The 16,122-nt window shown below is 35.8% G+C and overlaps 2 protein-coding genes across 3 annotated transcripts in view; one reads left to right on the top strand and one right to left on the bottom strand.

Moving 5' to 3' along the window:
* Positions 1-16,122, bottom strand: part of LOC136829419 (uncharacterized) — a 195,235-nt gene that overhangs the window by 102,781 nt on the left and 76,332 nt on the right. The window lies entirely within an intron of this gene.
* On the top strand, positions 1,284-15,699 carry LOC136829418 (retinol dehydrogenase 11-like). Its single transcript, XM_067087972.1, has 9 exons — positions 1,284-1,466; positions 4,629-4,778; positions 5,282-5,374; positions 6,559-6,683; positions 8,501-8,615; positions 10,894-11,088; positions 12,715-12,827; positions 13,751-13,840; positions 14,845-15,699. The coding sequence occupies exons 2-9, from the start codon at positions 4,646-4,648 to the stop codon at positions 14,956-14,958; spliced, it is 978 nt and encodes a 325-aa protein (XP_066944073.1). The 5' UTR covers positions 1,284-1,466; positions 4,629-4,645; the 3' UTR covers positions 14,959-15,699.

Below are 16,122 nucleotides of genomic sequence, written 5' to 3'. Positions count from 1 at the left end.
ACCCTTAGTGGACGGATTGAGCTTCAGTGTGAAGTAAAACAGGTTTGGGGAGGTGGATGGATTGAGCTTGAGTGTGAAGCAGAATTACGCACCACTGTTATGGTAATAATGATTCGAAACAAAGGTGCCAATACTTCTATATGCTATAAATTCACTAATGGCAACTTTTATACAGATGTGAGAGTTAGGCCAGTATCAGTAATGCAAGGTACTGCATCTCTCTCTCTCACATGAGTCTTTGTGTAAATTTGCTTGTAAATATACGAAGGGGTCGCTGTTGTTTTTTGTTTTTGTCTTTTACGATAGTATGTCGGTTGTAAATGTAATTTTACAAAGAAAATTGCAAAGAAATATTAGAAAAAGCATGTGAAAGTAAAAAAAAAAGTTACTGGATCTTCCTTCTCGTAAACTTACATGAATATTTTACAACAAATATGCAAAAAACTTGTTACTGCTTTTATTTCTTATCTGTTTTGATATTGTGTGAGCAGTAATAATAATTTTACAAAATCCAAAAAACTTATTTATTAGAAAAAACATATATAAGTTGGTAAAATTTACGATTGTCTTGTAAATGAGGCCCCACAAGGGATTGTAAATAGTCATTTTCAACTTCTCGCGGAAGGTAGGGAAAATTTTTGAGAATTTTTTTATTTATACAGTGTGAATGTACGTGTCATTCTCTTTCCATTGATGTGATTTTTTTTTTTTTATTTTGCCGACCTCAAAGTTTCCCCGGTCTGGGATGCTGCACATTGATAAATTATGCCGTTCCTTAAGGGTTAAGAAAACGTGTCAAGTAGCCTAAGTGTACAGGGTGTGTTTCAAGTCTATTATACATATATATATTTTTATTTATTAATTTTTTAAATGTTTACTTCATTATTTTTCTAATCTGTAATTTGGCGTCCTGGGCAGCCGCCTGTGTGGGCTATTCATAATGCGAATGCCCATGTGTGCATGATTACATGAATTTGCGTTTCTCCGTGTGGAGAGGCGGGCTGGCAAACCGGTGACAATATTCCATTTTCTTTGGTTGCTTATTGTTTTCTCTTACCGAATAAGCATGACATGTTGTTTTCGTATCAGGGTATCAGCTCTTTCTTTCTAAACCTCCCTGAGTAAAACATCATTTACGTCAATCTTTTCGAGATGCCATCACTAAGGAAAAGAGTAATTAAAGAAAAAGAATTGTGAAATTCTTGTTAAGAAATACTTGTGTAACATTGAATAGCACAGTCTGTTATCGTACATCGCCACCCAATGTTCACCATACCGCTATCACTACACTAGGCCCCAGTCTCACTCACTCTCACACTACAATAGTAATTCATTCGCTCAGCCTTGCGGTGACGACTACAAAACTGTTGTGTATCACAGTCATTGTTTTACACATTCCGCGTTATGAAAGTTTAAATAATCACATTGCTGGAAACATAATCGTATCCGTGTCATCGAGAAAGAAGGTAAGTTTCTGAGTTATTTCTTGATTTATTTATAGTGATGATTAACATATCAACGTTGAGTAGTCAAGGGATAAATGTTAGGCCTACTCAGAGAGCTGACTGAAAGTTTATTATTCTCAATGAATGCTTGAAGGGTTATGTTGGTAAAGCATTTATCATTAGTACAGGGATTTTCGGTGAGTAACAAGGACGTTCAAAAGCCTGGTATGTTTTTGTATTTTGTTAACAGGATTAAGCGGAAAGTTATTTGAAGTATTTTATGAAAGCTCCTCAACAGATGGGCCTCATGACTGGCAAGAATTCATTACAATTTGGAATAAATAGGAATAAAGCTATAGACCTTACTGGGGGACAAAGTTCAAATATGAATTCATCACTAAAATTTGCGCTATACGATATGAAAACTTCAATTTTGGCTTGTATTGTCCACTAATGAAGCCAGTGTGTGGTTGATGTCACTGCCAGGGTTCAGGTCATACTTAAGGGAAAAGGTCAAAGAGGAATTTACCCTTGGTCCTAACTTTTAAATTATGCAGGTTAAGGTCAATGTCAAGGGTCATATAGAGGTTAATGGTCACATGAAAATTAAATTTGGCAGTAATTTTTGAACTATACGAGATAGAGACTTCAGAATTCCATGCATGATTCATTAACGATGCAGATATTAAGTGTGAGACAAGTTAAGTCAAATAGGGATTAAACATTTGAAATTTCGTACTATATGAGGTAGAGGCCGAATACTTAGCATGTATAATCCACTATTGAAGCTTATTTGCTAAGCAAAATCACAGCTTACATCATACTGGAGGGTCGAAGGTCAAAAGGAAAGTTAAACTTTGCCATAACAGAATGACTTGCATTTTCACAACACATTGACTTCAGAAATATAAAAGAGCTTGATTAAGTACAACCACAACAATCAGCTCAATATTCCTTTCATTCTTTCAACTAGCAATTTTCAACTGCAAGAATAATGATTAGTTTGCTCACTCTCATGAGTTTCAGTTCTGCTGCGGTCTCTGCAGTGACTGATTTTAAACCAGGACCCAATATTAGTTGCCCGGAGTACTCAATTCACGTCAAGCCATTTAATACTTTAACATGAAATAAGCTCGTTCCCTTCTCTTTATGCGTTAGGGGTTTCACAGAAATCTGCAAATTTCTCACATATCAGTTCCCTGGCTATACATGATAAACTTCTCAAGGTTTCATTTACAGAAAATTTTGCATGTTAGCATAATGATTCCCAATACCGACAGTCTAGTCATAGTTATACACATCAGAGCTTTGCAATCAGACGACCACAACGACCTCTTATTTTCTGTTTCCTTCATCTGGATCATTCCTAGATAGTGACCCCCCAAACAAACTTCGGGGACCGTTATCTTTATGATATTTACAGTCTTTTGTTTATGTTTTTACGGTAATCCCAACGGGTTTGTACTAAACACGCCGCAAAGGTGGATACATACCGGGCTAAAACCCTTGGGGGTCACTATCTAGGAAAGATCCTTTAATTTTTTCATGCAGTTTCCACTGAAAGACTTCAAATCTGTAAGGAGATGAAGAAATTCTCCACCTCGGGTGGGGTTCAAACTCAAGTGTAATAACTGGAGTACAAAGACCAGCCTATGTACAGTTTCTCGTCGTAGTTACCAGAAATAATGTCACGAATGCTGTGAGTTGATGCCATAGGTATAATTCAGTAGGCTACCCAGGAGTCGTTTCGAAAGTAGACAGATGACTGGTAGAAATGTAAGCCAAACGAGAGAGAGAGAGAGAGAGAGAGAGAGAGAGAGAGAGTAATGTAATCGCTCGTATTAAGCTGGTTAAAAATCAAACAGTAGCCCAAGGTAACTGTATAGTACCATTACAATACAGTGAATATTCATTTTCTTCACAAAATAACTACAGTTTGACCCTTAACTATTATGATCTACACTACAATGACAATTAATACAGTAACAACATACAAATGAAAATGCATTTTAAAACAGTGGATCATAACCAATGTCACCAGTTATCACTGAATGTCATATCTTATCACTTTTCTATATTTAGTGTCTCGCACAGGGAGCACACAGGTAAACGGTCTGATAAAAATGTCATTCTTGGTTGGGAGGTGATAATCAGTACGTGGTAATGATCATCAGTCTGTAACCCTGAAGCGAAGATAATAAAGATAAGGCTGAAGTTCAAGTGGAAAAGTGTACAGATTTTTCGTATGGCAACGATGCGTTCACGTTATGAAAATCAGAGAGCTGGGGTTTTAATTTTCTATAGCTTTGGAGAGGGAGGAAGGGAGAAAAGCTGATCAGTTCACTTCTTAAGAGAGAAAAGTGAGAATTATGAAATAACTCCATTACATTCAGCATCTGCTGTTGGTGATTTGTTAGACTAACATATTCAACATTAATCACTTCACTTGCTTTTGGAGTGAGCTTTAAAATGATATTATTTCAGGTTTATGAAATGAGTAAGTCTTTTCAGTGTTTAAGAGTAACTGTACTAGCCGACTTGCACTGCGGGAGGATTAAAATGATCTTATATATATATTGCGGTGAATGACTTGAAGATTGAAACAGGAGACAGTAATTACGAATCATTCGGTACTCGAAACCGAATTGGAACGTTGTATATAAAATGAATGCTGCTCTTCTACACGTTAGTAGGGAGTGAAAGATGACAGTCACCCTCAGTTAATGATACGTATTAATACTGAGCAAACAAATATTCTCTCTCTTTCTCATTACAGAAACCAAACGGGAAAAGAAACCGTTCCACCGTTTTCCCTCTAATAATCAATGAGCAAAAATTGCAAATGGTGTTAAGCCATTTCATGACCTTACACGCACACCCACACGTACTGTATATATGGAACTCCCATCACCATCGAGGGACCAGAGTTCGGTTCCACGATTTTCCTGACAAACTCCATGTTTTATATATATACAGTATATATATATATATATATATATATACATACACATATATATATATATATATATATATATATATATATATATATATATATATATATATATATATATATATATATATATTTCACAGAACGGACCTAGGTTTGAAATGCAATAGATGATTGAGGTACAATCTATACTCTCTGTAGGGTGTTCATGCTATTCACATAATTATCTATTGCAGGCAAATATATTCTAATCATGTGGCTTTGGATACTTGGAATTATTTCGTTTATTGTGGCTGTTCGGATCATATACCAACGACGGTCTGGGGTTTGTCCTTCGAAAAGACTACTGGACGGCAAAACTGCAATAGTCACTGGTTCTTCGGCAGGTATGTGGACTGCGACTACCCTCATTTATTTCTTCATTATCTTCATCATTTCTTGCTTATTACACTTCACTGAAATTTGTTTTTATCTGTACCGATCTCATTCACTTTCTCGTTATATCACAAAACTGAGATTCTTTTTTCGACTTTTACTCTTCTCTCGCAGTTAGTTTTCCTTTATCTATTTTTCCATCGCTCTCTCTATCTTTATCTTTCTCTTATTTTATTCCTAATTTTGAAATTCATGTCTCTGCCTTTTCGAGGCACTGATATCTATGGATTATCGAGGACGAAGTAGAAATTTACCATGATTCCTCAGTCATCTTTAAGACTACAATATCTCTTAAGTAACTGGGATGTCTGATTTCCAGATAATACCAGGACTTTTACTCCTGATGCAAAGTCTTCAAAGTGTTAGATGCTGCTTTCGATATTTTCCCTGTACACAAATGTTCAGTCGCCATAAACTAATGTCATAAAGTATCAAATTACTAATTACTTTTCAGGTATCGGCAAGGAGACAGCGAGAGACCTTGCCCGCAGAGGCGCGCGTGTCATCCTTGCCTGCAGAAATGTAGCGAAGGCGCAAAGAGTAGCAGGTTTGTAGCAAACTATTTGCGCATGCTATGTTTCCAAGACAGAGTACCGTAAATGAACTTTTCCCCTTCCTCTTACAGAAAAGGGTAAAGGAATGATGAATAGATGTTTATATATCTCTCTCTCTGTATCGTTATACTCGTCTAGGATTTTTAAATTGTCTTTCTGTATGTCTGTTCACAAGGTATCTCAAAAGTCATTATTGGTTTTGGTGAAGTGTCTTAGAAGTAGTGAAGCAATGATTTGAATTTAATTTCTAAATATTAAAGAGACATGGCAACGTTATAGAATTTTCTCTAAAATGTATGCTGAGGTCTTTGTGGAAAAATTCCGGCTAATGCATCCCACAAAAATCTCAAAACATGCAGTTTCAGGGAAAATTAAAATAGATTCCTCAGCAAGCTGTAATCCTAAATTTGAGGAGGCATTTTCCCAGGTAGATTAATAGACTTTTTTTGTTTGAAAGACAACATTAGGACTGATTGCAGTAATTGTATGATAATATCCATAGTTTTCCTTCAGGTTACAGAAAATTTTAATTAGTCCTTTGGATTCACGGTTGTACCGTGGAAATTAGATTCATTATGGTTCTATCACGGAAAATTAAATTCAGACTCACGTTTCTACAATGGAAACTTACAAGTTCCGGGATTTTATGCTACCCCATACCAGGGGATTTTTGTTTCCTTCATATATATTTTAGAGGTACAAAGATGTAGATGGTCATAAGTAATGTACCTTGATAGCGTCATGCTCTTATGCCATATATTATCTAGATTAATTTAAAATTTGTATTGACTGATTGATTGACTGATTTATGTTCTTTATTTATTACTGATTTTATCTGGAAATGTTTGTACTTACGTATTCTTCATCTTTTTATGGTTTTTTCCCCTTAGAATGATTTAATTTTGTAGAAGCATCCTGATCGCGTTTATGGCCTGTTTCTGTGATTATTACCATGAGTAGTAGTAGTAATAATAATAATAATAATAATAATAATAATAATAATAATAATAATAATAATATGCTAATTATAACTTTAAGGAATCTGTCGAGTTCTATTTTTCCTTCGCAGGGAATAGGAAAAATATTTTTTGAGTTCTATTTTACAGCTTTCCTACCGTAGAATGTGAACAGACACGAACAAAAATTCTCTATTTAAATGACAAATATCTTCCAAAAGACGACATCATCGGAACGACCGGGAACGGCCAAGTCTACGTCAAGCAGCTGGACACCTCCGACCTTAACTCCGTCAGGAGATTCGCAAAGGACATCATCGACAACGAAAAAGAGCTCCACATTCTGGTACGCATCGTCCTGTTGATAGTTTCCTAGCTCAGATTTTTAGTGATACATAAACCTACTGATATCTATTGGCTTTTGGATTTCTTTGTCTGTAATTTTGGGGATTTATCGTCATTAACTAATTGCCATTGTTTCCATATATGCAAAAGTTACCATATATTTACCTAAAAGGGAATCATAAAACATTTGGTAATTGAAGCTAGCACAAGACTGTAAAATTTAATAAATTTTGCATAAGTAAAATTTTTCCAAAAACATTAAAAACTGTTGAAAATGTCGAGATGGTTTTCGTCAACCGATACATGTCCATATGAATAGGGTGAAGTATTATTGACTTAAGCTGTTTTGCAATTATGTGTTATATTGGGTGAGAAAATTTCCCGTCTGATCTGTCAGCCTTCATTATTTAAAATGGATAATAAATATATGTATACGCATATATATATTATATATATATATATATATATATATATATATATATATATATATATATATATATATATATACATACATATACACATATATATACATATATATATATATATATATATATATATATATATATATATATATATATATATATATATATATATATATATATATATATATATATATATATATATATATATATATATATATATATATATATATATAGAGAGAGAGAGAGAGAGAGAGAGAGAGAGAGAGAGAGAGAGAGAGAGAGACTCCTGGTTATCCTGATTTCATACCATCTCTTGGTCCCCTTCCTCATCATCAGAATAGTTAATGGGAAAAAATCTCCAATTGTCCTTTGCATTTGAATAAGAAAAAGTAAGAGACCCTCTCCTCACGAGGAAAAAGTCATTTAGTACAGTCACATTCACGTTTAACTAATGAACTACTGAACCATATGCACTGAAATTTTCCATAGCATTAGAAGGCACGTCCCTGCATACGCTTGTGTTCTCTTGCTTCCTGGATTTTAATGTCCCTGCATTCAGTACCTCTTTCAGTCCTTCTACCCTACGTATCTTGGTCTTCATGGACTCCATTCTCTTAACATTATCACTCGTTCTTCCCACATAACCTGGTCATTTCAAAACACTATGACTCATCTTTACTCTATTTTTGCCCACTTATCCAAATCACTATATTTCTCATTCTTTGAGTCCTTTCTACTCCACATATACCACGCAAACAACAATTTGAAATTATCCAACTTTTTTTTTTCCTCTCATTCGCAATCAACATCTGCATTTCAATTTCATAAATGAGAAGTTGGCTCAACCGTCCCTTCAATAAATTCAAGAAATGCTTCTCTGACACACCTCTCTCATTCTACCTCGTCCGTTATATAACATACCGAAATACTTATACAAATCAGCCACTTTTGTTATTCTTACCCTTTTCATATAAACTTTCAGTGTTCCATACTCCTGACTTTCTTAAGTGTCCTATTTGATAAACGTTTTAACTTTTTCAATGGTGTCAGTTCCACAGTTTCTCTTCATTGTCAATATTTTAAATTATATATGTATATACAAATACATACAGAGTATATATATATATGTGTGTGTATAAATATACATGAATGTATATGATTATATGTGTATGGGTATATCTTTATTTGTGTTTTTATATACATGCCCATATCAATAAGTTTGTTACGAAAACTCATAGCCTATGACTTGTTCCGTAATCATGTATACCCATTATGCTTAATAATAATAATAATAATAATAATAATAATAATAATAATAATAATATAATAATAATAATGTGTGTACTAAGTTTTCATAATTATCGTAACTGCTTACATTTCATTTCTTCCGAAACAGGTGAATAACGCTGGAATAATGGCACCCGGTGATAAAAAACTGACCTCGGACGGTCTGGAACTAACGATGGCAACCAATCATTTCGGTCATTTCCTCTTAACCAACATGCTCTTAGGTCAGTGGTGACCTGTTCATTAAACACGAGATTTTTCCAAGGTGTGAAAGAGATTATCCTAAAACTTTATGCTTATGTCCAGCCTCTCAGTGGGGGTGGGTAGTCACCTGGGGTTCCTTCTGACGGGGAGACTGGATTCCCTTCAGTAGGAGTGGGTATTCACCTGGGGTTCTTTCCAAGGGGAAGACTGGATTCCCTTCAGTGAGAGCGGGTATTTACCTGTGGTTCTTTCCAAGGGGTGACTGGATTCCCTTCAGTGGGAGTGGGTATTTACCTGGGGTTCTTTCCAAGGGGGAGAATGGATTCCCTTCAGTGAGAGTGGGTATTTACCTGGGGTTCTTTCCAAGGGGAAGACTGGATTCCCTTCAGTGAGAGTGGGTATTTACCTAGGGTTCTTTCCAAGGGTGTTAACTGGATTCCCTTCAGCGAGAGTGGGTATTTACCTGGGGTTCTTTCCAAGGGGGTGACTGGATTCCCTTCAGTGAGAGTGGGTATTTACCTGGGGTTCTTTCCAAGGAGGAGACTGGATTCCCTTCAGTGAGAGTGGGTATTTACCTGGGGTTCTTTCCAAAGGGGAGACAGGATTCCCTTCAGTGAGAGTGGGTATTATCTGGGGTTCTTTCCAAGGGGGGAAACCGGATTTCTTTCAGTGAGAGTGGGTATTTACCTGGGGTTCTTTCCAAGGGGAGAAACTGGATTCCATTCAGTGAGAGTGGGTATTTACCTGGGGTTCTTTCCAAGGGGAAAACTGGATTCCCTTCAGTGAGAGGGGTATTTACCTGGGGTTCTTTCCAAGGGGGAGACTGGATTCCCTTCAGTGAGAGTGGGTATTTACCTGGGGTTCTTTCCAAGGGGGGAAACTGGATTCCCTTCAGTGAGAGTGGGTATTTACCTGGGGTTCTTTCCAAGGGGAAGACTGGATTCCCTTCAGTGAGAGTGGGTATTTACCTAGGGTTCTTTCCAAGGGGGAGACTGGATTCCCTTCAGTGAGTGGGTATTTACCTGGGGTTCTTTCCAAGGGGGAGACTGGATTCCCTTCAGTGAGAGTGGGTATTTACCTGGGGTTCTTTCCAAGGGGGAAACTGGATTCCCTTCAGTGAGAGTGGGTATTTACCTGGAGTTCTTTCCAAGGGGGAGACTGGATTCCCTTCAGTGAGCGTGGGTATTTACCCGGGGTTCTTTCCAGGGGGTGACTGGATTCCCTTCAGTGAGAGTGGGTATTTACCTGGGGTTCTTTCCAGGGGGTGACTGGATTCCCTTCAGTGGGAGTGGGTATTTACTTGGGGTTCTTTCCAAGGGGGAGACCGGATTCCCTTCAGTGGGACTGGGTATTTACCTGGAGTTCTTTCCAAGGGGGAGACTGGGTTCCCTTCAGTGAGAGTGGGTATTTACCTGGGGTTCTTTCCAGGGGGTGACTGGATTCCCTTCAGTGGGAGTGGGTATTTACTTGGGGTTCTTTCCAAGGGGAGACCGGACCTTCAGTGGGAATGGGTATTTACCTGGAGTTCTTTGTAAGGGGAGACTGGATTTCCTTCAGTGGGAGTGCATATTCAACTGGGGTTATTTCTAAGGGAGAGGCTGAATTCCTTTCACCATGTAGCTTTGGCTCGACCAGTTAGAAACCCTGAAACTGTTACAGTCAGTTTTGAACTTTACATCATCCTTTTCGCATAGATCTGAATATACTGGTAGGGTGGTGTTGTTGCTAAAGTATCAGTTATTACAAATGAATCAGTTTTATTCACCTTTTAAGCAAGTTAAAAAGGTAGAATCGATAACGTTGGAATGTCAGTTCTAAGTTTTGAAATTTACTAACAAACTTTTCTCATGACAGTATTAAATTACTGGTATTCACCCAAAATGATAGCGAAATTAGCGCTTCTAATAACCTTAATGAAAATATAGTATAGGTTTTTTGTAAATTATGTAAAACGTTTTGTTGTAGACTCAACAAAATGAATAATAAATGTCTACATATATATTTATATACAATGTATATATATATATATATATATATATATATATATATATATATATATATATATATATATATATATATATATATATACATATAATGTCGTACTAGAATTGGGATTAAACCATACCCAAGTTATATAATGCCAGGAAACTTAGTTTTTGCCGTGTTTTTATTTTCCATTTCTTATGGAGCAAATTCAAGATAATAAATTGTATAGTATGACTGTTCAGAGTAACTGTACAATTTCTATTTCAGTAAAAAAAAAATTCTTATCTAACTAGTGTCTCAACCACATCACAGGTCTCCTGAAGCAAAGTGCACCAAGCAGGGTCGTCAACGTCTCATCAGATGGTCATCACCTCTGCAGGAATTTGGTGGCAGACGACTTGAATTATGAGAAGAGACCCTATCCTGGCTCTTTCGGTAGTTACGGACAGACCAAATTAGCTAATATTCTTTTCTCTATGGAACTGGCAGAAAGGATGAAAGATACAGGTAAGGAACTGGAGTTGAAGCACCATTTTATTCCATATTCTGAGGCATTAAGGAGAAGGTTTAGACACAAACCAATTCAAGAGGATATTTCAATTTTTTTGCACCTGTATTTAAGGCTACAATGACATATAGTCTAAGTTGTAATTATTCATAATTTATTTGTAGTGGGATAGTAGGCAATCCCTTGTGCCATGCAGCACCATAAAGAAAGAAAGATTCCAAGAATGCACTCAGGCACCTGATTTGGTAGCGGCCAATGATCAGTTAACCTAACCATACCTAAGAGCTATTGTTGAAGTGATTGTATTAAGTTTAATTCACCGTGTTTTCGTGTCATTCAATAGTTCATGGATAAAATTTAAGGAGAATTTGCTAACAGTAGTCAAAGGGTCTAGTCCAAGTAATATTTTCATTGACTTCTAAGCCCAGTAGGGAGTTAGTGCCGTCAGTGCACCTCATGCGGTGCATTGTAGGCATTACTTAATATTCTTTGCAGCGTGCCTTCGGCCCCTAGCTGCAGCCCCTTTAGTTACTTTTACTGTACCTTCTTTCATATTCTCTTTCTTCCAACGTACTTTCCACCCCCTTCTAAGAATTGATTCATAGTGCACCTACAAAGTTTTCCTTCTGTTACACCGATCAAACCTTCTACTGTCAATTTCCGTTTCAGCGCTGAATGACCTCATAGGTCCTAGTGCTTGGCCTTTGGCCTAAATTCTGTATTCAGTTCAGTTCAGTGCTACTTCTCTTCCTTGCATCCGTCTCATTTAGTCCGAATGTCGCAAAATTAGCATCTTCTTAACCTTTCAGTCGCTCTGCAAGCGGACAAGTGTCTAGGAAACATGCGACATATGTAGCAACCTGATTGCTTGTAGAAACAAGCCTCATACTTTATATGTAATTGTTCTTGTCAGTTGAATTAAAGCAGTTTTCCCCTGTAAGCTGTTTCTGTTGTATGCAGTAGGTCACATAATGAATTTTATGCGTATAATGAGAATACCAGTATTAAAACCGTCAGTAATGACAAGCATTAGATGTTAGTTGTGACATGCTTCACGCTGACGTCTTAGGAAATATTTCATCAGTAACAAATTAGTTATTACCCAGTTATCTGTTAATGAGGTGTGAGATAAGTCTGCCAGAAAAAAATGATTGTTTTTGCCTCTTATAAATCACGAAGTTATGCATCAAAACATCAGATTTATTTCCGGTAAACCTTGTACCTTTAGGTTATATCTACAGTACTACAGAGACGAAGTTACGTCTTCGATAAGCTTTCGATCAACTTCCTTGGCAGACATCGTAGTTCAAGTGCTTGCATATACTCCTACAAGAACATAGCCTGAGAGAGAGAGAGAGAGAGAGAGAGAGAGAGAGAGAGAGAGAGAGAGAGAGAGAGAGAGAGAGAGAGAGAGAGAGAGAGTAAAATGTTTATTTCCCGCTTTATACACCAGTGATTCTCAGGTTTCTTGTCACTAGATATAATTATGTGGAGTACTGAAGGCAATAACTTATGCACCGGTGACCCTTTCTCCTAGAAAATAATCACATGAAGTCTTTCACGTAATAAGAGATGCTTGTGCCAATACAGTGTATTTTATTACTCTTGTTGCTTCTTTTTGACAGGGGTGACAACGAACTCCCTTCATCCGGGATGTGTAAGCACTGAAATCCTCTACAAAAATGATTTTAAAATAATAGGTTATGTGCTTGCATTTCTCTTCAAACTGATGGCGAAGGTAAGACATGAGTTTTACCATTTTTTAAGTAATCCTTTTAAAAAGGAGAGAGAGCCTAATAGATTATAAATTTACCTCAGAACAGAAAGGAAATCAGTAGATTCGCAACATATACACGATATTTTATCTTGTACGGTTTTATAATTGCGTGGTCTGATTTCGATTGTCACAATTTCCTTGAAGCACAAAAGAAGAAAGTTTATGTATCGAATGGATTTTAAAGTGTCCCCAGATTGTTCGAAGCACATAATATAATAATGATAACATCACTTGTGCAGTGCGCGTGTTTAGTTTCAACCGCGTCTAGAAAGTGATCCCTGTGCGTTGCTGGTCTACCGTATTTACGAATTATTTTGCCCCTTATGTGAATGAAACTTTGGCATTACAGTTGGAATATGTTCCTAATGAAATGTCTCTATCCTTGTTTTTCCAAGTCTCTTAAACCTAATATGTTTGGTTAAAGGAAAACGGAGGTACTGTATACCTGTTATGTATTTTACCTGAATTGTGAGAAAGATGTTTAATTTAGCTTTAAGTAAAGAGATGATCAGTGACAATTTCCTGTGTTGACACTGTCATAGAAATCTTTGTCCCCAAAAGATTCAAGACTATCCAAATAAAAGACATTTTACTATTTGCATTGTGCTGAGATAGTCAAGTTCTTATGGTAAGGTGTTTATGTGCCATGATTGAGGGTAAAACACTTTGAACATGAAATGGCCTTTAAGCTTACGCTATATCCGAATTTTTGTTAATTATAATATTAAATCAACAACAGTCGTCTTAAAATTTTAATGATGTGCTACAGAGCATTAGGCTTTAGGCTGATAGGCAAACTTCATAATCACAAAGCATTGGACCTCAACGGTAAGCTTGCATCGAAGTCTTTCATATTAAAAGGCATATCTTTTTATCAATTTCAGGATGAAGCGCTCGGTGCTCAGACTTCTATCCACTTGGCGGTGTCAGAAGAAGTGGAAAATACCTCGGGAGAGTATTTTGCTGACTGCAAGGTAAAATCTGCGTCATCTCTCAGTTGACATACACCTGTTCGTTGGTTGAGCAAGGGAACTCTCGATATTATGAAACGGATACTTTGACAAGCAGTACTTTATCTTGTCTTTGCCCCAACAATATCATAAAAATGGTCTCTCTTTCCTTACACTGGTTCTTGTAACATACCATAACAATCACAATAATGACATAAATACTTTAGTCATTTTAGCTCTAACATTACAACTTCCAGTGAAAATGAGCAGCTACCGATACCTAAAATCTTAAGGGGCAGTCACGGATAATTGATGTTTTACTATAAAAATTGAAGAATGTGAAAAAAAGCCCCCTCCCACGCCCCCACCCCAAAAAGCAGAAGGCAGAACAACTATAGCGTTCTGCTTGATTTTAACCTGCATGTCTAAGTGAAATTCATCTGAAATGAACTTAACAGCAAGGCCTATCAAGGAATCAAGAAGAATGGAGGCGCAAACACACACACCCACATCCATATATATATATATATATATATATATATATATATATATATATATATATATATATATATATATATATATATATATATATATATGTGTGTGTGTGTGTGTGTGTGTGTATGTGTGTATGTGTGCATATATACTGTATATATATAATATATACATATATATATATATATATATATATATATATATATGTGTGTGTGTGTGTGTGTGTGTGTGTGTGTGTGTATGTATGTGTGTATGTGTGCATATATACTATATATATATAATATATACATATACATATATATATATATATATATATATATATATATATATATATATATATATATATATATATGTATCATAAACGTTTTTGTCTTTATTTGCCCACTGTAAACATTAGCCCAGCATCACACTTTCTTTTGTCCCAACGTTTTCGATACGTCAACATCTCGAGAAATTGTATCTGAAATTTGAAATAATCTACATTTTTTCATTATACAAATTACAGATGGTTTATGTATTTATTTATGTACTTTCAGATTTCACCGAGATCAGATCTGGCCAAAGATCGTGGATTGGCAAAGAAGCTTTGGGAGGTGAGCGAGACGCTAGTCAACCTTAGTCAGGAAGACCTCAATTACGGTGGAAAATAGAAAATGCAGAAGAGTTATTGTGACTCCTCTCTGTAGCATTTGTGTGGGAATTCTTTACTCGAAATTCATGATAATAAATGTAAAAAATATATTCAATATAGAAATTTCTAAGAACATCTTTACAGATTTCCTTTTATGAGATGAATTACTTAATAGACGAGCCTTTTAAACGTTCTCGTCGGATCACCACCATATGAAATTCTCTTTCAGTATTGCTGATGGATTTGTTTTACTCCCGAATTATTCCTAATCATCATAAGTTAATTAAAGCATTTTCACTCATTATGTTTTCGCACGTTAACTGTTAAAATATCTATAATGGTTTTGTATCCTCACCATAATGTATAATTAATTTACTTCTTTACAAATCAGTCAAACTGAACTATTACCAGATGAACATTCTCATGCAAAGATACTGCAAAAAATTATCCAACATTTTTGCTGAATTACTTTCATGCCGATTAATATAATAACCATGTTTTCAATCCAGCTTCTTAGAAAAATATTCCATGATGAATGTACTTCAGTTATGTCTAATTAATCTGTTGTGTTTAAACGATATGTTTTAGCTTAGGTCTTATTACAGTTTTGGGTGATGATTTGTGAAAAAGTAATCATAAGTAGAGGCGGAAGTCTTGATGTCATTATTTCGTCTCTGATATTCATGTTCCTGGTACAAATTTTACAAATATGTAATAACCAGTGTTGGTTGTATATTACTGAAAATAAATATTTCAAGAAGTTGGTGTATTATTATAGACATTGGGAATATAGTGAAATGCAATAAAAGGCATATCGACGTTAAGCATTGTAGGCCGGAGTGTCCTTTAAAACTAGTGTTATTTACGGTAAGAAGGAGAAAACTTAAGCAAGGGCAGTGCAAGTTTCTTTTAACACTACATAAGTGAATGAAGTTAGAGATAAATTCATTATCAAGGGGACAGTTGACCTTACATTCAGTATATATATATATATATATATATATATATATATATATATATATATATATATATATATATATATATATATATATATATATTGATGAATATACTGTAATCGCTTTTGTACGTGGTTCGTTCATCACACATTAGCACAGGTGAAAAATAAGAGACCGGTTTCGACTTCATTTCCAAGCCCTTGACGAAGGACTGATACATCGTATTA

This window comes from Macrobrachium rosenbergii, chromosome 44, assembly GCF_040412425.1.
Source record: "Macrobrachium rosenbergii isolate ZJJX-2024 chromosome 44, ASM4041242v1, whole genome shotgun sequence".
NCBI lineage: Eukaryota > Metazoa > Arthropoda > Malacostraca > Decapoda > Palaemonidae > Macrobrachium > Macrobrachium rosenbergii.
The sequence above is the reverse complement of the archived record's forward strand: the minus strand, read 5'-3'. Positions and strand labels throughout refer to the sequence as shown.

What these genes read in the sequence shown, in the direction of transcription:
- LOC136829418 (XM_067087972.1), top strand. Translation starts at nt 4,646, where the DNA reads ATGTGGCTTTGGATACTTGGAATTATTTCGTTTATTGTGGCTGTTCGG. An exon ending in AAAAAGAGCTCCACATTCTG is followed by an intron (nt 6,684 to 8,500) that starts GTACGCATCGTC and finishes CTTCCGAAACAG; the next exon opens with GTGAATAACGCTGGAATAAT. An exon ending in AGAAAGGATGAAAGATACAG is followed by an intron (nt 11,089 to 12,714) that starts GTAAGGAACTGG and finishes TCTTTTTGACAG; the next exon opens with GGGTGACAACGAACTCCCTT.